Below are 23,852 nucleotides of genomic sequence, written 5' to 3' on the forward strand. Positions count from 1 at the left end.
GTAAGCGCCCCCGGGCCCGATCCCGCCCCCCGGTGCCCCCGGCCCCGCGCGGTGCCCGTTTTGCTCCTCGGCCTGCTCCACGTTGGCCTGTTTGCGTTGCTGTTTTCAGCCCGTCTGGTGCAAGGCTTGAGCTCCGCAGACCCGGCCGCCTGGGAGGAGGCCGTTGCGGAGTCGGAGACACGACTCCAAACCGAGGCGGTCGGAGACGAGGAGGAATGCGAGACGCGGTGGAACCGGACCGCGATCAGCGCCCGAGCCGCCGTAAGACCGCGCTCGCGAGCCGGGCGCCCCACACGTCCACGCCGGGGCTCTCGCGGACTTCGCCGTAGGAGCGTCACGCTGTGTGCCTGCATGCCGGAGCGCGCTCCGGGTTCCTGATGCGCCCCCGCACCCTTACGAGTGGGAGCGCCGGTGGGATGGAGGGAGGTGGTGATCCCCCCTCGTCAGCCCCGGGGAGGCCGCATCTGGAGCCCGTGTCCCGCTGGGGGCCCCCACGACAGGAGGGACGTGAACACGCTGGAGAGAGGCCAGCTGAGGGCAGGCCGGTGAGGAGAGGCGGCGGGACCTGGGCTGACTGAGTCTGCAGAAGAGCAGGCCGAGGGGGCTGAACAGCAGCCGTCACCTCCCCGCAGGGGGCTGCAAAGAGGACGGAGCCGGGCTGGTCTCAGTGGGGGCAGGTGATGAACAAGTTGCAATGGGCTCCAGCTGCAGCAAGGGGAGTTGAGGTTGGATATGAGGGAAAACTCTCACTAGGAGGGTGGTGAAGCACTGGGCCAGGCTCCCCAAAGAGGCAGGGGAGTCTCCATCCTTCAAGGTTTTTAAGGCCTGGTTGGATTGATGTTGTTGGGGCTGCCCCTGCTTTGGACTAGATGTGACCTCCGGAGGTCCCTTCCCACCCTCATTTTCTGTGATTCTATGTATAGACTCAGAGCAAATAAGCATAGCTAACATATAGCACAAACAAAGCCAAAGCCCGTGTTTAATTTCCTTACATGGGAGCATATCTGAGAGTACCCCATGTCATGTTTTACATGGTGAGGCTTGTGGCTTTTCAAGCTACATGAGGTCAAAAGAAGGTGGCTTTGTGTTAATCATATAAGAAGTCAGGTGGAGGCATTGACATCCTGCAACACGTGGCTACTATAGTGCAAATTTTTCCACTGATCTCCGTAGGGTTTGATTCAGCCGTTAAGAGTGCAGTATTTCAGAGGTATTTGGGTACCTAAAAATGTAGGCAGATACTTAGTGGGAATGTCAAAGGGGTCCAAACGCTAGGCACCAATGGGAGAGAGGCACTTACCCTGTTTGGACACTTGAGAAAATTCCCACAAGGCATCTCTCTGTTTTTTTGGATGCATAAACATCTTTGCAAATCTGGTTGTAGATGCTGCTCCACCTGATCTCTTTAAATAAGTAAGCAATTATAATACAACTGTTATAATTAATAACGATCAATATTTAATGGCAATTAAACAATTAAAATGCATGTTTTGATTATGCAGTCTGCCTGAGTTCCTTGTTGTGGCAGTTGAAAGCATCAGGCTGCGGCAGTGAATTGGGGCATGTGAAGAGTCTGACAGAAATTCTTAGCCAAATTGATTTTTGAAAGAGGCAGCCTGAGCATTGACTCGTTTGTTTTCTCTGTTTCTGTGGTTTTAAATGTTCCTGATGGGATTAGTTCTGACAAGTTTAAAAATGCAGCTCGTGCTTTGAGAGACACATTGTCACAGAACTGCATTTTGATATACTTTCAGAAATATATGTGATCCACACACCTGTACTTCAGAGTAATGTGGTTTCTTTCCAGTTCAAAACTTCCTTTGTTTTGTGCATGTGTTTGGGTGTGATTGTCACGCGTTCCTTGTTTTTCAGGACACCCACGATGTGAAGACAGAAAACCCAGGTAGGATGGCATTCTTCTCTGCAGTCATTAACCCGCTATGAGTTTTTTGTAGAGAGAAAACTAGAGCACATATTGCTGCTGTCTCGTGCCAGGCCCAGCCCTACTCCCACAGAAGTCAGTAGGAATTTTTTTATTTAATGAAGGCTGGATCAAACCTGTAATTGCTTACATTAAAGAGTCCTATACGCTTGGCTGCATTTTGCATAGCAAGGAAGTTTTTCTAGGTGTTCCCCAGCTCTCACCAAAGAGCCTCATTATTCTGAATTAAAATACAGGCCCATCTCCTAGAGATGAGCTACTTAAAAAGCCAGGTATGCAAATCTTGAGCAGTACTACAGCCTTTATGTGTAATAGCTTATCACCTACGTTCCAATTAATATCAGAGTACTGAAATGTCCCCTTAAGATTTTCTTTGTGGAGAAATTGTAGCTCAGAAGTGACTTTTCTCTCATCCATGGTTTGCTTTTTTAATGAGGAAATCTCTCTCTCTTTTTTAACTGAAATGCCATCCTAACTTTTCTGCTCAAAGGTGATTTTTTGGCAGCCCTAGAGAAGGATGCAAGAGAGCGAGCTAGAAGAAGGAAGAAAAATGAAGGCTTAGCGAATGGTAATTGCTGAAGTTTTTAGATGTCTGATGTTGACTAAGCCCTGCCTAGAGGGAGCAGAGCTGAATTAAGAGGTAGCTGAGCCAGGCTGTTAACCACGCTTCTGTGCATGTTGATTTTGTTCATAGCACTGAGTGGAAGGGAACCCTGGCTGTTCACTTGAGTTGGTGCGGTCACTGGCTGTCCCCCTTCTGATAAGGATGCCCATGGCTGGGGGAGCAAGAGAAATTTGGGGGAAGGGGTGAGAAATTGGCCCTGAAGTGTAAATATAGAGAGCCTTCTTGATGCACGTAGAGAGAAGCCTGTTACATGCCAGTGAAGACTGCTCCAACAGAGGAGAGGGAATGGGAGTTCTTAGCATAGGGGGCAGCAGAAGAACATGGCCTTTGTTTCCTGCGTTTACAGCTGGAAGAAATGACATTTAAAACCTGTGTCTCTTGTTGCTGCAGCCCTGAAAGAGAAGGGAAACCATGCGTTCAGTAAAGGAGACTATGGCACAGCTGTCCAGAGATACACGGAAGGGCTGGAGAAGCGGAAGGACATGCCAGAGCTGTACACGAACAGAGCTCAGGTCAGCTGCAGAGTGTTTGCTGCCATGTATTGCTTCAGGTGCAAAATAGCCCGCACTAACATGCTGATGGAACAAGGGATCACAGAGCTGGTGAACCCAAACCAGCTTTGGGGGGCCGGGTGTGTGGTAGATGTGCTGAAACAGGGATGAGGCACAGAAAATATGGTAGTTTGCCCTGGGCCTTCCTCTGTGTGTTGCCTTAGGTCTCCACATCACTCACAGGTGATGATCGGCTCCATCCTGCTGCTGTATTAGCCGGTGATGGGAATTTCAGCCAGGTGCTTATTCTTTCAGGCTTCATTTTATTATGAAAGATGAATAATGGTTTTCTTCATTGACTAAGGACCTGTCTCCTGTCTACCTCAGTTTGGCTCAGACCTGCGTGAATGTTGAGCTTGACTTGTTTTTAATTAATTTTGAAAAATGATGAACAGTTGCAGGGCGCCATCAGAAAGGTTAAGGAGTAGCGGTTAATTGCTTGCAAAAATCAATATATCGGCACTCCCATGGGTTAAAACATACTGCCTTAATTAATTAGTTCATGTTTATACACTGCTTTGAACATGGATAATGCTGTAGACATGCTAAGTATGTGACTTCTTGCTGATATCTGCTGTTTGTAACCTGTCCTGGTTTGGTTTCAGGCTTACATGAAGTTGCAGGAGTATGAGGAGGCCATTAATGACTGTGAATGGGCTTTAAAGGTAACTGTTTTGCAAGTTCGTCAGTCAGTTCCTAGGATGGAGACTGAAATGTGTCAGCGATGTGAGCTGCATGTCACTGGCAGCCAAAACCTGTTTACTGGCGGCATTTCAACAAAGTGCAATAAGCGCATTTACAGCAGAATTTGATTATAAGATTTTTCTCACGAATTGTGTGATCCTGCCATCAGCGTCACTTCCATGGTGACAAGCTGTGGTGTTGTGGAGTGCTGCATCATTGCTGCAGATAGGATCTTTAACTCTTTTAAGTTGGCCACTCAGTTGTGAAGCTAGAGGTCGCCCTTGGCTTATATGTCCCCACTTGATGCTTCCCCTGTAATGGGAGAGGCCCATGTCTAAGAATTCAGCACTTTGACATTGCAGCTAGTTACCCCAGAGGTGATTCTGATGACACCAGCAGACAGTCCTCAGGAATGACATTATAATCCAGCTTTACCCACAGCAAATGCACTTATTGTACAGAGGTGAAATTTATCACAGGTTAACAGGCTACAAAGGGCTATGAGCAATGCTCAAACCTTGCCAAGGTCTTTCCAAGTCTGCCCAAATCCTTGGAAGGGGGAGGAGGACGGTGCTTGTGTGCAGTGGTAGCTTCTTTGGAGATAAAATGATCCATCATCTCTCAGATTCCAGCAGTCCTTTAAGGGTTGAGATGAGCCACCGGTACTGAACTAACTTCTCGCCACAGGGTTATTGAACATGTTAAATGCTGTCTTGATGCAACAGATTTTTCAGGTTTAACACATGTAATTAAAAGTTTGAAATGATAAAGTTCCTCCTAAGTGTTGGAAAAGAGGAGAAATCTAATGTATGTCAGCCAAAAGCAAAGGCAGTGGCTTTAAAACATTGATCCCTATAAAATTCCAGGTGACTTTGTCATATCATTAATACTATCAGCTCTGTCTTATGAGGAAATTAATATTCTTCTGCTAGACAGCTGATATGGAAAAGGCCAGCCAGTCCGTCAGCATTTGGAGTTGGCTGTTTGTTATCTGTGTAAGAAAATCATCAAAGCTAGAAACAATTAGAACTCATTTCATTTTTGGCAGGGCTACTCCAGAGAGATACGAAATTTTAAATTGCGAGTAATGCTAGTCTTATGTAATGCAACGTGCGGTTGGTGATTCTTAGAGCAAATTCAGGCAAGGGTGCTACAGAAATAGAGGATCATACACGTAATTCAGTAAGAGGACTTAGCCTTAGCTTACACAATAAAGACTGTCAGAAATGAATACCTGTACTAATTGCTCATGTAAATGGCTCTAGGAGCAGCAGTATTAAGTTCGTATTGAATTGGACCCATCTTTGTGCTTTTCAATTATTTGTTTTCCCTGTTGGCAAACAGGTAGTGAATGATTTTGGTTCAGGTTGTTCTCTAGCCAGCAGTTCTCAGGCTTCTGGTCTGATCATTTGAACATAAAGGCCAGTACCGCAAAGGTATTGAAGTTTTAAAAGTTTTTTTTCATCTTGTTTTTCTCCATCTCTCCTAATATTACCGTGCCAGTTGAGTCTAGAGCTCTCCTAATCATAGAGCAGGTGTCACACAGAAAATTACAACCCTTGCAGGAAGGCAGACGAGATTCAGTAGACAACAAGGGAAGATCTTGTCAGGTATAATTTAGTCTGTGCAGCAGAACAGTGTTTTAGATGCGTGTGCTGTGTCCTGATGTGAGGTATTTGTGAAATCTAACTTACTTACCCTGTTTATTTAACTCACAAATGCTAATGAATACATGGAAGTGAGCAGGTAGCGGAAAGCCATTGCAAACACTTTGTAGACAGTCCATCTAGATACACGCTATATATTCTAAAATCCGAATTCCTGGACATTCATTGTCAGAAATGGGCCAGTCTTTTAGATCAAGCCAGCTCACGAGGCACGTACTGAGAAAGGACCGCGTGCCAGAAGTTGGTTTTGTCACAAAAGGAAGGCTGAGCATTACTCAAGGAAACAAAAGTCTGCCGGCCTCATGTGAAGTGCAGCCCATTCCATCAGAAAAGTTGGCTTGGTGTAGTTGCTATAATGTTACAAACCAGAGAGAGAGAAGTGTTTAATGATTCAACAGTGTAAAAGTTTTAATGAATAATTCTTTTTGACCCAGTGCAATGAAAAATGTATGAAAGCCTATTTCCACATGGGCAAAGCTCACCTGGCACTGAAGCACTACAGTGAGGTAAGTTGCATAGTCGTTGTAGGCACTAGGCCACAATCAGTTCTCAGTTACTTAGATGTAAACTCGGAGTAACCCTGTGTTTTAAGAAGTCAGTCCAGGTTTAACCTAATATATTAGCAAAATGCATGGCTGCCAGTTGGGTCTGGCACTAAAGGCACGCCAGACAAATTACTGGTCTTAATCTGACAAGCAGTAGCCCATCATGCTCATGCATATTGCCTTTGGCTTTGGTTTAAGACGTCATTGAGCTCTGCGATAAACCTTCCATCCCGTGTTAGTGTTACAGGCCATATGCATTACATATGTCTGCACAAAAACTTAGAGAACATGTCTACATGGCAATGACAACTTGTAATAGTTGTTTCTCTTTTAATAACTGCTCAGCTTTGTGTGGCTACAGATTGACAGAGTTCTCTGCACATTCCTAATTGCAGCGTGTGCTAAAAGCATGGATAGATTCCTGCCAAGGACATGCTGGTTACCGATAGGAGAAGGCATAGAATTTGCCTTGTAGTTAAAACAGCAAGTTGTACTGGGGCCCCAGTAGCTTTCCAAAGTTAAAGCAGCTCTCAGCTGTATTAATGTTTGGGAGACCTCTACGCAGTATATTGATAGAGATTCCAGAGGTGGCAACCTTTCCAATATGCTCCAACATTTCCAGTATTTTCCAATGCTCCAATATGTGGCGAGGAACGGACGCAGTGCTGCTGAAAGGGCTATAGCTCAGATGGGCTATAAAACTGTGGTATTTTCAATCCGCAGTAACTTTCCTAAGACAAGAAGGTCCTTACCAGATTCCACCTCTGGCAGTTGCATTCTGCCAACGATATCTGTGTTTGCCCTGACCATGCTGTTGAACAAGAAAAGCTTTACCTCTTTTTTGCCAAATGGCTTTCTGTGGCATGAGTTTTCTATTACAAAGCTGCCCTGTTTCACATGGGTGGCTGCATTTCATTTGTGTCTGAGGTGGTCCTTAACGTATTTCAGGTTGAGAGATCTGTCAGAATGAAAAGTGCTCGTGAAGATCTCATTATTGTATTAGCATTAATCTTTCCAAGCCCCTAATGAAGTAAGCGTGGCATAAACCGTTTCATTCTGCTTTTCCTACCTATGGTGAACTTAATTGCTCGTAAAATGGTGCAACTTAATTACTCGTAAAATGTAATTTATTTAATTTTTCCCTGATCAGTAAAAATAAAGAGAAAGTTCTTAAATTGCTTAGAGTTTCATGCTAGCACTGGTAGAAAAATAATCTATAATGTTTAGTTGTCATGGCATGTGGAGCTGCGTTTTGCAGCTGTGCTTCTTTTAGTATTAACTTGAGGGCAAATATTGATTCATTTCTCGCTGGGGATGCTCTGCCTCTTGTCTTTTGCTTATGGGCAGAGTTTTGGATAGCTCTCTCTAATTTTGAAGTAATAGAGATTCATGAGGGATTACATCCATCAGACATTTCATGCTAGATAATTTCAACAAGCATTGTTGCAGATGGATGTCACTCGCATCTTTATAAAACTTATTTTATAAGTTGCCTACTGCCCACTTTCCTACATTGCAAGTGTCAGTAGGAAGAGTCATCTGATTTTTTTTTTTTCCCCCTCCCTCTGCTCAATTTTTAATGTGGAGATAGGGAAGAATTTTTGGGAGTAAAGATGGCAGCACTGTGGTCCAAACTCAAATGTTACTGAATTCCCCAGGACTCGTTCCATTAACTTCAGCAGTTTTAGATCAGGTCCTCTCATGTTAGTTGTCTGAGCTGCATGTTTCCCCTTCTTTTTTCAGCTCCCTTTAATGTCTTTTTATCCCCTTGTTAAGTCCAGGCAGTGCTATCAGAAGCTCTTAGAACTTGATCCCCAGAAGGAAAGCCTGTATAAAGGTAAGAAGACAAAACCCAGGTCCTTCCAGTACCTTTGTCCAACGCTAAAACTGGAATTTAAATTCTACCCCAGCTGCCACCTCTGCAAAGCACTCTGCAGAGGTTTCTCCCCAGCCTGCTGTTAGGGTGACTTCTTCCTTGTAACTAGTCTCCGCTCATCTGTCCACGTGGCTCATCTCAGTCAGGGTCATTTTCCTTCAACTACTCCACATGGAACACCAGACGCTTCCCAACCCACTAGGCCACACTGACTCCCCTTTGGTTTTAGCCTTGGGACATTTCCATCTAGCCCCACAAGACTTTATGTGCTTTTCCCATATTTTCCTGCCCTTAGTCCGCTTCAAGAAATTGCCCTTTCACTGAATTCATTTTCAGTTTTTCTTTCTTTTGCTTCTCAAGGCTGCCTGAATGAAGTAGACTTACAGGAGAAGGCGGCAATGGAAGAAGAGAAAGCCTTGGAGGAATTTCAGTCTGGCAAGTTAACAGCTGTGTCTGTGAAAGAGTTGCTTCAGAAGCTCGACAGAGCTGACCAGAATGCCCTCTACTATGCAGGTGGCATTAGACTTTTGACTGAAGCAATAAGAGAGTGTGAGTACTTTATGCTATACCTGCTTGCATTGTATGGAAACATGAGGTGTGATCTCAGGCAGTGGAAGTCCTGAAGGGGAGTTGGGTCTGGTCCACGGGTCTGGTCTTCCTCTGTTAGAATAATTCACTGTTCCAAGGTTGGTGTTGTAGGCCAGTAAATGCTTGTGTAGAATATGCCAGTATTTCTTGGCACGTCAGTGGTGAGCACAGATGCTTGCCAACCAGGCACACACTGCTGAACAAAACGAAGGGCTTGCTTTGTCAACTTAACGTTGCAAGACAGCTCTCTCTTCCCTTGCAATACGTGAGCACAGGCCTCTCTTTAACGATGGTGAGAGTTATATGCTGCTTCATAGTAGAAGAGACCTCATTGCTTGTGTAATAAGGATAAGTGTTCAGTGGCTAAAGGCAGCTGGCAATTTTTTCTCATGATTTTATGTTTCCGTGTAAATCCATTTAGCACCCTCCAATCCTCCTTTCTTCTTAAACTAAGCACTGTAGTTCAGTCCTTGTCGCAGTGCAGTAATCCTTGGTAGTTTTATGCAAATGATCAGAGAAGACACCAGCATTTTGTATTTGGTAGCTAATACTGGGTTTGAAAAGCATTAGACAGACCCCGGCTGGAATGCTAGAGGCAAAGACACTCAGAATTTTGGGACATTCATCTCAGAGGTGAACATGACAACTTGAGCCCGTTGCTACTGAAATTTCAGAAAGTCCTGACATCAGGTGTTTTCTACTTCATTTGTTGGTAACATTGCTGAAATCTGCAGCCAAGAGGTTACATGGCTAAAATTGGCGGAGAATTACTGGCCATTGTGTCTGAAACTAAACCCAGAGCCCAGGCTTTAACAGATGAGTAAAGGAACAACCAACTCTTGCTGTTTAATTTGAGATGTATTGCCAGTTTTAGGTCACCTAAGCACAGCTGATGGCATATGAGGATCTGTTCTTACATGTATATTATTTTCTTTACGAGTTTTTGGTTAAGACTGTTCCAAAATATGTTGAGTATGAGAGATCCTGTCTGAAGGCGCTTTTTTCTCCTGGGACAGGGGCCTGGACTCACTGAGCTAACTAGCCTTCTCCTTCTTTATCATCCTTCATCTCCTCTGGACTCCAGTATTGCTTTGATTCTTTAACAGTTGTTTAATTGATTTTAAAACACAGTTCACTATTAAAATCTGCTGGTTTGCAAGTCCTAGTCTGGCATTTCCATTTTGCTTGAAAACTCCTTTTAAATTAAAATCACAGTGTGCAGTTACAGATCCAAACAGAGTGCTGGCCCCTTAGCTTCAATGCTGTTTCTGCTCCAGATACTGTTTTGAGGATTGTTTTCATGTGGCGCAAACACTTCTTTTTCCCTTTTTGCCAAAGCTATTGCTTCTGTGACCTTGTCACTTAACGCTCCATTCCAGGAGAGCAAGAGTCTGCCTTCACGATGATACATCAGCCAGACGGATGGTGGGGCTGACTTGGTTATCTCTGAATTCATTCCAGGCACTGAACAAACTTTGTTTAGAACAAACAATGGATTCAGTATCATCAATGACAACAAGGTCATAAGACGGTAAGGCCTCTCCGAAGGAGAACAGTGGAGTGTTACAGCATGAGGAAGTGAAAAGACATTCTGAAGAAACACAATCGCCTCTTATGAAATTCAGATGAAATGCTCAAGAGATAATGTGACAGAAAAGCTTAAGTATCCAAATGTGTTGACTTTGGTGCGACCTTTTGACAAACCATGCTTTTGGATGTGAGGGGAAAACCACTGCAGTACATCAGGCCTGGTTTTTACTCTCCTTGGTACCCCTGTTGTATGTGGGGGGGAGAGGGGCTTTGTATTTTGTCAGCAAAGAAGGTGAGAGGGTTTGTAAAACTTGAGGTAAAAAAAACACAAATGCGTGAAGCCACGTCTTTTATATTCACCTGGCGTGAATTGGTGCAGGTCTGTTGCAGTCAGAGGTACACCTTTAGCTGTTGCCCTGTCGCTCTCTAACATGGCCTGTAAAACCATTTTCAGGTATTACTTTCAGCCCTGTAATCAAAAGAAAGAATCGTCCTTGAGGATTTGTACCTTCTGCTTCCTATAATTTGTTCTTCATAGCTGCCTATTGCATTGTATGTTACTAATCGATCAGTGAATCTGGCAAACTTATTTGGCTTTAAGATCCCTCTGCTATCTGATCTTCCTCCTGGCTGGGAGGAGACACTTTCTGCAGGAGATCAAAAGACATTTTCTGAGTGTTGAGACCTGCTTTTTCCAAGTTGTTTTGGACAGAGACTTGCTTGAGGCATATTTAAGCAAGGCTGTGATTGGTATTGACAGTAAGAACAGAATGCTAGGCAGAAGGCATGGCGACCAGACATTTCTGCCAATTTGAGATGCTCCAGCATGGAAACAGTTGGTGTCCATAAGCTGAAGGGATGGGAGCAGTTCTTTGAATTTCTCCACAAGGCTGCCTTTTGGGGATTCCCTTAGCATCCATCAGTGTTACTTTCTGTGTTGCCCATAGGCAAGTAACACCTTCTCTGTTACCCAGACCCATCCCCAAAGAGCCCTGCATTTTCATCGTTTCTTTGCTGTTTTATAATTAATATTTCCATTTTAGGGGCTTCTGTGCAGAGAGGAAAAACACTGCTGAAGTGGATCTGTCTATTTCTCTACTTGTCCTCTGGCAAGCAGTCTGCACTGGGAATGGTAAAGCTGTGTAATCAACATTAATCATTGTTAATGTACTGCTAATATGGCACTTACTGTGTTTGAAATTATTGTTTTCAATGAACATCACTCCCCAGAGCACTTGCATGTAGACCTCACTGCACAGCAAAGATTTATAGGTCAAATGCAACTGCTGGAGGTATAGTTCTACCAGCAACCACAATTTTGGTTGTGTCCCCCAGGTAATGAAGTACCAATCTATTTCAGTGGATAGCTTAAAGAGATTGAGAGTAAACTCCTGCCCATCCTGGGATCATTGCTAGTTCCTGAGTTAATATTTTTAGCTTATGCTCTGCTGGGAACTGTATTGTCCTTTTGTTCCTTAACCAGGTAATATCGATGCAAGGCAGAACCCCCTATAAAGGCTGTTGGAGGATGAGAGGGTACACATCCTTTAACAACTGAGGAATCAGTATCCAGTGGGTTTTCAAGCAAGACCCCTCAGCATTTTGTTTTTTGTGGAGTTGTAGCTGTGGACTAATAGGATAGCAAGATTAAAAATGTTGAGAGGGAAACCCAGAGTATTTCGAAGTCCAGGGACCAAAATCTGCCTTGACGTGGATCATATATGACCTAGCCTGTGTTCAAAGGACTGGGCTGTTGCTAATGCAGACTTTGGAGCATCACATGTATATGTTAAAGGCAACTGCCCTGTTCATTTTGGAATGTCTGAGTAGTTGCCTTGTGCTGCAGTAGTATCACATGGAAGAACCGATCAGTCACGTAATGAAAGAGCCTGTAAACGGGTGGAATGAAGGTGTTAAAAGCTGTGTAATGGTTTTCCTGCAGGTGCTGACTTTGTCAGTACAGAAGGGTTTGGATGACATAGTGTACCTCAGTGAAACTTTTCTTTTTCAGAGGAGAATCAGCGAATGCTGTTAACCCACCCTGATGTGAATGTGCAGCTTCCCAAGCTTCTGTCCTCTGAGGTGCCTGAGATCCAGAAGGAGACACTGGCATTGCTATTTCTCTACTCTCAGACTGAAAACGGGAGGTGTCTGCTGCTCAGGCACCAGGACCTAACTCGGTAATGCAAGCCTTTCCCATCCAGAAAAAAGCAATGCCCTTACAGTCTTGCCACTGAATGAAAGATTGACAAGGAGCTCACACTTAACTTGCCGTGAGGAAGCGGAGACTTGCAACTTGAGCCGTGCTCAACTTGCCGTGAGGAAGCGGAGACTTGCAACTTGAGCCGTGCTCAAATTGGGTGAATTTCAGTCCTGGTTGGACTTTCTAACACTGTTCTCTATGGGCTACCCAGGTTCATATGGGTCCGCTGTAGTACCTGCTTCTAACTTAGGAGAGAAATACCAGAAGTTAAGTTCTCCTCCTTGCTCTTCTGTGGCTCCCTCTGTCATGTGATACTCATGCCCTTAATGGAAGAAATGCTAAATATGCAGTAGATCTCTGCACTGAGGGTTGGTGCGAATTTTATCCTGTAAATGAGGGAGAGCCTTTGGTAGGGCCGGCTGAGAGGTAAGAACTTCTCTGGAATTGGAATCCAGGCCGGGCTGACAGTAGCTGAATGTCAGTGTCTGTTGGGTAGCTTATGTGAGATGACAGTGGCAGTCTTATTCCCTTCTCTGGTTTTTGGTACCCAAGACAGAAAACAGCATCACAGAGGGCAGAATTAGAGTCCAAGGACCAAATGAGTTATTTAGACTCCTCATACCACTCTTCTCTAAAGCTTGCTAGCAGTCAGGAGAGAAACACGGTATGGAAGTTCATGCTTTAGCTATCATGGGTACCTTTATGATCCCCATCAGCACAGTGTCTGAGTGCCTTGAAATCTTTTAATCTACCCATCCCCACAACATCCTTGGGCAGTAAGGGGAGGGCAAATGTTCCATTTTGTAGATGGAGAACTGAGACACAGAGAGACTGTCACCTGCCTGAAGTCACACAGGACGCTTGTTGTTGAGCAAGCTGCTAAACCCAGGCCTCTGCAATCCCTGTGCCCGGTGTTCCCTAATCCAAGGGTTGTGGAGACCTTGGGCTCCTTTCACCAACACTAAATATTGATCATTCAGTACCAAATAACTTCAGTGACCCTGCAAGCCATGGCTGAGCCCTTCGCCTTGTTCCCAGAATTCCCTTGCACTGGATATTTTGTAACTCAGTGAAAGCCCTTAAACCACTGGCAATGTTGGAGACAAGAGCAGCACTGGGATGTGCTTGATTTCAAGGAACACAGGTGTGTGGGGGAAGATGTTCCTGTGTGCACTGTATGGCGACGTTCAGGCACAAATGCGTTATGGCAACTGAATGCAAAGGGTTTCTGAGAAATGTTTTATAACCTTTGGCCATTTCTTATGCAAGTTACTCACTTTTGTTTAAGATAATGGAAGTACATATATTTGTATGGCTCTTCACCTAGTGCTTACGTTGCTGTCTTTGAGGGGCTTGAGCTTCAAGCTGAGTCTCTCTTCTAATTCAATAATTGGAATGTATGAGTACTGCAGCATTTCTGTGACTCACAAAAGGGAGAAAGAAACCACAGTCTATTAACTCTCTCCTACTGTACCGTCATCTCCTTGTACAATTACACAGGAAACAAATTTTAATGAACTAGCTTAAATGATTCAAAATAATTGATGAATAGAAAAAAAGGTTCTTGAACAGATGTACAAACTTAGTAATGTGTGTAAGGCATTAATCCCGAGACCTTTTCCATCAAAAGGAAGGTTAAAGAAATGAGCCATGTCTCAGGGGAAATTTGAATGCTTTGTTATATAGAACAGTTGATTAATACTGCTCTGGTCTAGAATATCATGGGTCTGGAAAACATTTCCATCACCCTTTGAGGAAAGATTGTGGGCCTGATTGTTAAAAAAGAGTTAGGATGGACAGAAGAAACGGGGGACTGATTCACAGAGATACATGAGTGCCCAAAAGTGCAACTGTGGTCATTGGAAACTTATAGCAGATAGTATTTGAGCCTGAAGACTAGATATTTGCCTGCATGAGTGAGAAGTTATACATTTAATTGCTCACTTGTGTGCAGGATTTGCTGGCACAGTCTTTGGAATGATGTGCTCAAGTCGCCCCTTCTGTCTTTTGAATGTGAAGGAGGAAAAATGGAGATGCGACTCTTTGTACTGTGGAATGATCATTATGCTGAGCTCTAACATCTTTATAGTGGAAGCCTTTGGCATTTCTGTAGAAACACCGATCATTTTGCTGAGGTCGCAGTTGGAACTCCTGGAGATTGTGCTATTTTTGCAAGTGTATAGCACATAGCAGCACACATGCCTTTTGGAGAGTAGAAATGGTGACTGATGTATGTGATGCTCTCGCTGCTACCAGGTGGTGGATCAAAAGCCTTACCACTGCTCTGCAGTTCACTGGGAAGACTCAAAGGGACTGTTATGTTTGTTCGGCATACCATGTCAAACTTTTGCTCTTGGCCTCCACTGCATTATATATACATACACACACGCCCATTCCATTGAAACCATATTCACATTAATACATACCCAGGTTATATTCTTCAGCATGGCAGGCTCACTCTACCTTGATGTGCCATGACCAGTAGATACCTAGAAGGTGGTCAGCAGCCAGGCAGTTGAGAGACAGTGTACAATATACCATGGAGCTTTTGGAAATGATGACTGGTTGAGGATTTGCCCTCACAACTGGTGTAAATTAACCTAGCTTTATTGAAGTCAGTCCAGCTACATTGTTGTACAGAGCTAGGGACCTGATAAGGTTCAGATTCCTAAAGGGATTTAGGCATTTTCTTATTGTTGCCAAGGGAGTTCAGGTCATAAAAATTTTGGGGAAATGTAGGTTTAAGTCAACATGCCAAAATCCCACTGGAAGCGAAAGGGGTTTTGGCACCTAAAGCATAGAGGTACTCCTGAAAATACAACCATCACCAGTGTTTTTTCTGATGTCGTACCAAATTATTGTCTTTGAACAGGTGGCTGCAGCTGCTTATGGCATTTATCAAGGTTCCCGACACCAGGGCTATCTGTGCCATGAACTTGCTAACTGACCTAATGAAGGAGGAAAAGTAAGTAGCACTTTTTAAACCATTGACTTCTTCCGTGCTATGTTTTGAGACTTATCACAGGTTCTCATAGCACTAGGTTAGAAAACATCAACTTTCTGAGCTTTTTGATGAACACACTTGCCATGTGCTGGATAGACAAAGAGCCATTTCATATGTTAACATAATAGATAAGATGAGAGACTTTGGCAGAAATGGAAATAGTTTTATACCAAAGAGAATCATGTAATTATTAATTTATACTGCTCAGACCAAGGTCAGACTCATATTTGCATAGGAGTCAAAGAGGACAGAATTTGATTTGATTCTGTTTTACATCATCACAACAGCTTTAAGCAAAATAGTAAGAAACAGGATGTTGGCGAAAAATCCAGGGAATTTGCTCTCTTCCAGGGAATAAAATTTGCCCGGCTCTTTCTGCATTTGTCTGCATATGAATTTTGCCTTGATCCACAAGAATCTGTGTATTGTTTTGCCAACAGATTCAAAATCCAGTGTCGTATCAAACTTTCCACGGGGACTTTGCCATTATTCGTCCAGATGCTGGTAAGAAAGGGGCCAAGGGTTTTCCACCTCTTCTTTTCTTTGAAAATTTTGTATCATTACTTTAGCAATAATCCCCTTTGGCTTGAGGCTAGATTCCTTGGGGGTGGGCTCAATGGCTCAGGAGGCCTCTCCACTTCTCTGTGTTTGTGTGAGGAATTAAATGACTCCTGTATTACAGAACAGTAGGAATTGCCAAGTGGAGTCACAGAAGGGCCTGTCTAGGCCAGTCAGTACACAAACCCCAGCAAATCCACTTCTTGCTAATGACCGCAATCTGGGTTTGAAGGCAATTTTAGATTACAGATTAAATGAACTTGGTGGGTTTGGTCCATTCTCCAGCTGTCATTCATTCACATCACAAACCCTGATCCTTTAAAGGACTATTTGCAAAGAGGCCTACCACTGGGATAGCAGGAGGGCAGATCAGCAGTACATTGCATTATGCGAGAACTGGAAAGAAAAAATTCTCCTCTCTCAACTGTCCAAAATAAGCCAGAGAAGATTGCAGCAGTAACAGTATGGATTCACCTCTGCCCTTCCCTCTGGAGCTGTCAGACTGTTTGTGCCCAGTGGGGTAGTGAGAGGATGTCAAGGTGCAGAGAGACAATTGCTAACACCACCGGAGTAAATGTTCAGAGCAACACACCGAGATTTGCTGTGTGGCTCTGACTGAGATAACCTACAGCGTGCGGTGTGCCTGTGATTGAAACTGGTGAGGAGCAAGTGGCTTTCCTGTTGCCACTTCCACCGCAGTAGGGCTAGGAGTAAGAAAAGAACATCCTAATTCTCCTCAAACATTCTTGCTCTTTTTCTTTTTTTTTTTTTTTTTTGAGAAAACTGTCAAGCTGGTGAACCGGGCAGCCCTAGCTCACGGCATCGCTGTCATGGGGGACCTGTGCAGTGATGCAGTCATCCGGGTGCAGATGGCAGAAAGTCAGGAATGCTGGCAGGCCTGCTTGCAGCTGATGGTAAGTCTAGCCAGGTCTCCACCCACAGCCGGAGTGGTGCTGGAACCACCCTCAAACCCTGCAGGTCCGAATCCACCCTTTGCCGTCTGCGTTGCATTCTTATGCCAGCCTCTCAGCTACTGCCCTTTGCTTCTTAATTCCTGAGCCCACTGCAGGATGTGCATCCCGTGCTCCTTTGCTCCACATGAAGCAAAGTCTATCTAGGAGTGGATGCATCAGCTGCATGTCTCTCCTCAGCAAACTGCACACATCCTGTTACAGTGTGAGCCATGGTGTACTGGAAATCACCCTGCCCCACTGCCTTCTGTGGTGTATGGAGCTATTCCAGACAGCATGGGGAGTTCTGCTCTCAGCCACTGCAAAACAACAGGCACGTGCTTTCAGGAGCAGAGAAGATGGTGCTGCTTCCAAATAGTTTGGATGCCAGTACTGGAAAGCTCATACATAGAACTGTGGCCTGTTGCGCAATGTCTGAGGTGAGGGTGAGCATGGTTGCAGGATAATACTGGAGTTGGAAGCTGATACCTGCCCCCTGGAAGTTCCTACATAAGCAGTACAGGTCCCCCCTGTCAGGGGGACTAGAGAAATTAGGGACATCATTTGTACTGGGATGGCTGGGACACATGATGACTAATTGCCTGTCAGTCTGTGGTGATGCAGGTTTGGGATTTGCATTAGGTGCCTCTTTGTCATTGCAGTTTGGGCATCTTGCTCTCCCCTGGGGTGGCTGTGATGCCTCTGCTCCTGGCCAAGAACTGCACTAAATAAATTCCTTTCTTCCCCATTGATTTCTTTGAGGTTGGGGAGAAGCATCAAGGTTCTTGCCATGTGCCTTTCTGTGCTGGGTTCAGGGAGCCATTAGATCTCACAGTGGACCTTAGGGATCAGGCAGAGAGAGGGCTGCTCAGTTGTGAGCCACCGAATACCAGTGAAGGTGGTTCCACTTTGACTCGGCAGGTCTCTTCCAGATGGGCGAGTCTTCTTGCTGTGGACCTTTCTGTGGCAGGTTCATAGGTCCTTGGGAGTCTGAGAAGGGGGATGCTGAGTGGTTGAATGAGGAAATGCATATTTTGAACCTTCCCATGATGAATTGGATACTGAATATTCTGTTCTCCCCTGTGTGTAGGAGGTGTGCTGCTCTGATGGTAGTGCTGCAGAGTACCAAGAATGTCTGTTTGCAGTGCTGGGCCTGATGATGAACTTATCCCTGGAATCGAATATGGTTATTCAGGTACGGGTTGTGAGGTCCGTGGGTGTCCCTCTGCAACCTCCTGTTTCCTTTCACTGTTTATCCAGAGCCTCAGAGTTCACAAACAGGTCCAAGCCCCCTCCCCTTTTTTTTACTGCTGTGCATGTGATCCAGTGTGCAGTGCAGGAACTGAGGAGTCTTTGCAGCTGCAGAGCATTTAAATAGGGAAGGAGGCTGGTGGGGGCTGAAGGAAGTTGCTACATTCATGCTATCATGGGATATTGAGAGTTTTGTGGTCTGCACTGGAGAGAGAGCTTACTCACACAGGGTCAGAAATCCATCTTGGATGGCTCTTGCAGTGCAGGCAGGAAGGTTTCTGAGCTTGGAGGCATGCTGGTACTTGGTCACTTGACACCCTCATCCCTTCAGGCTCTTACAAGCAACCCCTCACTAAAGTATGTGATAGCTTTACAGAGCCAAGAGGGTCAAAGGGAAGGGAACTCAGGAATCTTTTCTCCTTGTTTTCTTTTTTTTTAAGCATTTATGTGTAATGTGCCTTTTACCTGACTAGAGGAAATCCAAGTGGTGCATGTTCACCCCAGTCCATGAATGAAACAGTCTGTTTACTTCCTGATCTCAAATGTATTCATGATGGTAAGGGGAAAGCCTGATCTCAAACTCTCTGAAGCTAAACAAGCCCTACAGATGAAAGAGAACATTTTTTTGGCTAGCTTCCTGCCATTTGTGCCTTTGAAAGTCTCCCTCAGAAGCTTTCCTGAAGTGCAGCTGTCTCTTTAACACCATTTTTAATGCAAGTTTAATTGTGTTCTCTTTGGACCTGAATGTCTACTACTGCTTTTCATTTCAGGGGTCTGCTGTGGATATTGGCAGGAAATGCTGGTCTCTGCTTAGCAGCAAAGCTGGAAGGATTGTGACAGTAAGTGGGTCCCTCTAAACTTTCAGATGCTTTACAAATGGGATAGTGACCTAGAGGAGGACAAAAGCATTCTGTTTGCAGAGCTCTGTTCCTGATTGCATGTTCAAATACAAGGGGCGCTTAGTGTTCATGAAGTTTTGTCACCAGGATGGTCTGTTAAAACTCTTCGGAAGACCAGGAACTGAATCCAGAAGCAAAGAAGCAGCAGCAGCTGGAGAATTTCAGAGCTGGGGCCTTTTTCAGCTCTTCTCTGTAAATGATTCTGAAGGGGCTGTGTCATCATCTAGATGTGTGTCTAAATCCCATAGACATCGGCCCTTCCAAGACACGCTGGTAGGAGCAGATGTGGTCCCAGCTGGGAGTTATCTCTGCTCTGGCTGAGCCCCATTCAGTGATTTCATTCACTGCTCCTCTGAATCAGTGGTAGCTGTGCTTGGCTAGTTTTTACTGGAAATTTCTTCCCATAAGCTAAGCTGCAGGGAACTGTGCTGAGTAGCTGTCATCTTGGATTCGCTGCTCCCTAGGCTGAGACAATAAGGTCATGTTGAGCTGGGTCTCTCTTACATGTGAAAGAGAGTGCCATTCTAAAGCTATTATGCTGTAACTACACGTGTGTAAGGATATACATATTTTTTCCTGCCACTTTAATGACTACTTTCACCATATCTAGCCTCCTACTACAGCAGAAGAATGGAATTACAGTCAAAATAAAGGAACAGAGGGCAAGCAATGCAATCACTTCTCTCCAGGAGAAGAGCCATTACCTTGTTTTTTTTCTTTCTCTCTTCGTTAAGAGAGCCACTGGAATTCTAAGTCGTGTCCTGTCCACCTGTCCATCAGCAGTTGATGAGGCAGTGAAAGGAGGCGTGGTGAAGAAAATGATGAAATTCCTGAAGGTAATCGACTTGCCTTATTCCCTGGTTTCAGGCTTTTCCCCAGGACTGTAATAGTCACACCCAGTTTTTCGCTACCTAATCCATCCTTTCTCTGCAAATTGAACAATGTGGGGGTTCCCAGTAAGTGAGCTTAACCGGGACATTGCTTTTTTGTAATGTTATGTCTCCTGTTCAGCAGATGAGTTTAGATCATTAATTGAATTTCCACAAAGAAGCGTCTGAAATAACAGACTCTGCTTTTGCCAAAGCTGTAGGTTTTTTGCAAAAAAAATTTGTGAGGCTGTTAATCTCTTTCCTTTCAAGTCCTTTCCTTTAGATGCACTTTTATGGTGATGCTGATGAATCGTGGCCAGCTGAGAAGGTTTAACAAGGGGCCACCTGGAGTTGCTGCTGGTCTGTTTAGTGCATGCAGTTAGTTCCTGCAAAAACATTTGTACTCTTTACATTCACGTTCCTTCTCTTTTTTCCCCGGTGTTTGACTTCCTCACCTGTTGTTTCATGTCTTTAGCTAAGGCTCCAGTCCTTCAACTGTTTCTTTGTATGTCAGGTGCCTGTGTTCACACGCAGCTCCTCTGCTTGCAGTGGGGCCGTCTGCAACCACAGGAGTCCACCGTGATAGATCAAGTTGCAGAACAGGCCCACAGTTAGGATCCTAATCTCAAACCCTGTGGCAGGGCAGTAAGAACCTGGTCATCAGCTCTTCAGTGGTTGTTGGATCAAGACATGGAGCAATTGAACATATAATGTTATATATCTATATAGATATATAGATATCCAGTTAATGTTCAGCACAGGAACACCCTGACCCAAGGGATGGATCAAATAATAATCGTGGTCCAGTGCAGTAACACCAGGCAGAGCTTTTTGTAATTTGTCCTGCAATGCTAGGAGGAATTCCATGGGGTTGAAATGAGTTTGATGCCAGAGCCTTGGTAGTTTGAAGTCTGTACATGTGTTCTGTCTAGGAGAGGATGATTGCTGCTAGTCTTGCAGATGTGTTCTCAGGTGCTGTTTAATGCTGTCCATGTGTTGTACAAGCCCAAAGCCCTTCATAGCATGCGTCAGTAGTGGGCTGGTGCCTCGGTGGCAGGTACATTAGTTTTTCACCTCTATAATGATTTAGTCTTGTAACGTGCACGGTTGAACAAGCCAGTTTTCTGCATGGAAGTGCGAAGGAAGTGGTCTATTCCATCCCTTCACTAGTAAATCTTGCCCTTTGATAGATTGATTCCCTCATCAGGTATTCAATTTTGATAATGTCCTTTTGATATAAACTTGCTTGGCAGATTTATTCCTGTGGCTGTCCTATTAAAGGTCAGAAGATTATAGCAGGAGGGTGTGAGTCATTGAAAGTCTGTGTCTGAGCACAGTTATGAGCTAATATGTTTAAAGAGAGCAGAGATCATATATTTCAGCACCCATTAGAAGAGTCTCAATTTGGTATTCATGCCCAGACATAAAACATCTATAAACACCCTCTGGCACCTGAGAGATTCTCTCTGTTCTACTGAGAGTTGAGATATGTGAACTGTAAATTTATGTGCATGCTTGTTTATTTGTTTTAATCTTAACGAAAATCCAGGCTGGCGGACAGATCACATGCAGCTACGCCATAAAGACACTTGCCGTCTGTACCAAAAGCAGCAACCAGGCTCGGGAGGAAGTGATGAAGTCAGATAAAAGTAAGTGACAGCTTGGCTAACCTCCGGCTGAATGGAGAGGGTTAACCTAGTACTTACCTTTCCCAAACTGTCTCAGCCTCTCTAGGATGGAGCTGAACATTAATTCTGTCCAATTCCCCCAGGGATCCAGGCATGTTTACAGAACAATGTGCCATTTCACCTCCTGGCCTCATACTTAATTAGCCTTTCAGCTGTGTGCAGGTGGAAATATATGCATTAGATAATGAGCAGGGATTATGGAAGCTACATTTAGTAGAGGGACCACATTTGTTATGCAGATTTCCAGCCTTGGAGAAATTTGTTTAACAATATTTCATTACAATTAGTTGAGTTAGTGGGAAATCAGGAGCGGCTAAAGAGTCTCAAATAAGGCACGCATAACCAGTATTTAGACATCTGAACAAGTGGTCTGACTTCCAGAGGAGCAGGCATCTGTAAATCTTTGCAACTTCATGTTGAAAGTTTGGCATGAATTAGAGAGTGAGCGGTGATATCGCCAGCTGGCAGTCCCTTTGCATGTGTGTGGCATGTCTTCATCCCTCCTCTTCTTTAGGTCATATGCACCTTGTCTAGATGTCTTTATTGTCCTTTGGCTACCTGTCAAGCTGAACGTCTCTTCTTCAAATATTACTGTAATATTTCCCTGCCCTGTTGCCTCTGCATGAGCTGAACTCCTGTCAGGTTTTTTCCCGAGAAGAATGCTGCTGGTTACATGCATGTAGTAGTCATCATTCTTGCATCTCCAAAGCACTGAGCGAAAGAAGACAGGCATTAGTTCTGAGATATATATATATAGATATCTATATAGATATCTATATATATATCTAGAGAGAGAGAGAGAGAGAGAGAGAGAGAGAGAGAGACTGAAGTTGAAAGAGGAGGAGAGACTTGCCTGAGATCACAAACCCAATGAGTAGCAGATATGCAAATAGAACCTGAATCTCCCGGTGCTTTATCCACTGCACCTGACTGGAACCAGCAGCTGTTCTTAGTCTTGCAACCTCCGATCCAGAACTCAGTGAAATTTTCTTTGCTGGGCCCTGTGGTTTAAACAGCTTCCCCTAGACACTGTGCAGCCCTTGTCACAGGGCTGTGTTAGTCTTTGCTCAGGACAGGCTGAATGCAGATCATACTGACTGTTTTATCCCCAAGTCGGTGCTGCTCTATTTCTTCTATTCAGCTGAGTAATAGGATACAGCAAGGTGCAGGGCAAGTGTGACATGATGAGACAAGAGGAAAGCATCATAATAAAGTTGGAGTTTATTTGGAAATGAATCCTACATCCCACAGGGCACAAGGTGATGAGCTGGGTACTAGTCTTGTCAGACCTTTCACTCAGAAAGTCTTGCTAGCCAGGTGTGATGCAGTCCAGGGGAGAATGCAGCAGAGTCCAAAGGAGCTTGAACCCAATGGACAGTAGCTCATTAAAAACCACTTGCAGCCTCTTCTTCCCTTTATACGCACCATGTGAGTGCTGCTAATTGGCGTTGTGCATAGATGGAGCCTTTGCTTCACTCTGTCGTTAACAGTCCTGTAATGTTGTTCTTTCCCACCAAGCTTTGGGTGTTCAGCTCTTGAAAAGTCGCTTTCTGATGCTGTCATCTCAGTTTGCTGGCTCAGACAGTGCTTCGCTGCTGAGAGCCCTTTTGGGTCAAGCTATGGTTCTCTGACATTAAGCTGCATTCCAACCAGGCCAGCAAGTTCAGGCTTTGAAACGATCGTTATCAGTGCCACTGCTGTGGTCTGCAGCAGCCCTGCTTCTCCGAAGCTACTGTGACAGCAGGAGGAAAGAAAGAGAGAGAGCATGATGTGATTAAGGGGAACAGAAGGGATGATGTGCAGAAATGAGAGCAGACATGTTCAGCCCCCAGGGAAAGGTTCTGCACATGCAAACATGATTGTTTTTAAAGCGGCCTTGCCAGCTACTTCTTGGTTGCTCTGGCTTGAGAGATGCTGCCACTATTTGCAATAACCATGCAATCCTTTGCAGGAGTGTGGGTCAAGCACTGTGCTCATGTGTATTGGTGTAGCATCATTAAAGTCAGCCCTGCTGATTTATGCCAGCTGAGGATCTGACTCTGTTTCAATAGTCCTACCACTGTGGCATTTCCATCTTTACAGGGCTGCCTGCTCAATGCAGTACTTTGTGATCAGCAAGCTGCAAGAACGCAGTGAAAGCAGGATGCTCAGGGCACAGGATAGGGAAACTTCTTCCACAGTTTTCACGCGTCTCCTGCCATCCTGCTCAGTGGCATTCATTTTTGGCATGGATGTGGCACCTGAGCTGGAGCTGGAGGAGTGGAGACTGATGAGTGCACCTGTTCCTCTGCCTTGTGGCCTTCCTGAGCTATGGTGGGAGAGCACACTCCTGTATGGTCTGGTGTTAGTAACATTCCCTGAAATGGGCATGGTGCGGGATTTGCTCAGTCTTCTCCCAGAGCCCAGGTACACATGGTTAGTC

The 23,852-nt window shown here is 44.7% G+C and overlaps 1 protein-coding gene across 1 annotated transcript in view; it reads left to right on the top strand.

The window, feature by feature from the left end:
• Positions 1 to 23,852, top strand: part of TTC12 (tetratricopeptide repeat domain 12) — a 28,958-nt gene that overhangs the window by 1,465 nt on the left and 3,641 nt on the right. Inside the window, exons 2-19 of the mRNA XM_019546915.1 lie at positions 110 to 261; positions 1,873 to 1,903; positions 2,433 to 2,510; positions 2,958 to 3,079; positions 3,724 to 3,783; positions 5,904 to 5,975; positions 7,791 to 7,851; positions 8,251 to 8,439; positions 9,940 to 10,009; positions 11,052 to 11,140; positions 12,020 to 12,185; positions 15,081 to 15,176; positions 15,656 to 15,719; positions 16,553 to 16,687; positions 17,814 to 17,918; positions 18,745 to 18,813; positions 19,608 to 19,709; positions 21,292 to 21,391. Coding sequence (XP_019402460.1) covers positions 110 to 261; positions 1,873 to 1,903; positions 2,433 to 2,510; positions 2,958 to 3,079; positions 3,724 to 3,783; positions 5,904 to 5,975; positions 7,791 to 7,851; positions 8,251 to 8,439; positions 9,940 to 10,009; positions 11,052 to 11,140; positions 12,020 to 12,185; positions 15,081 to 15,176; positions 15,656 to 15,719; positions 16,553 to 16,687; positions 17,814 to 17,918; positions 18,745 to 18,813; positions 19,608 to 19,709; positions 21,292 to 21,391 — 1,761 coding nt within the window. The remainder of the gene's footprint in view (positions 1 to 109; positions 262 to 1,872; positions 1,904 to 2,432; positions 2,511 to 2,957; positions 3,080 to 3,723; positions 3,784 to 5,903; positions 5,976 to 7,790; positions 7,852 to 8,250; positions 8,440 to 9,939; positions 10,010 to 11,051; positions 11,141 to 12,019; positions 12,186 to 15,080; positions 15,177 to 15,655; positions 15,720 to 16,552; positions 16,688 to 17,813; positions 17,919 to 18,744; positions 18,814 to 19,607; positions 19,710 to 21,291; positions 21,392 to 23,852) is intronic.

This window comes from Crocodylus porosus, unplaced genomic scaffold (assembly GCF_001723895.1).
Source record: "Crocodylus porosus isolate Cpor-Errol unplaced genomic scaffold, CroPor_comp1, whole genome shotgun sequence".
NCBI lineage: Eukaryota > Metazoa > Chordata > Crocodylia > Crocodylidae > Crocodylus > Crocodylus porosus.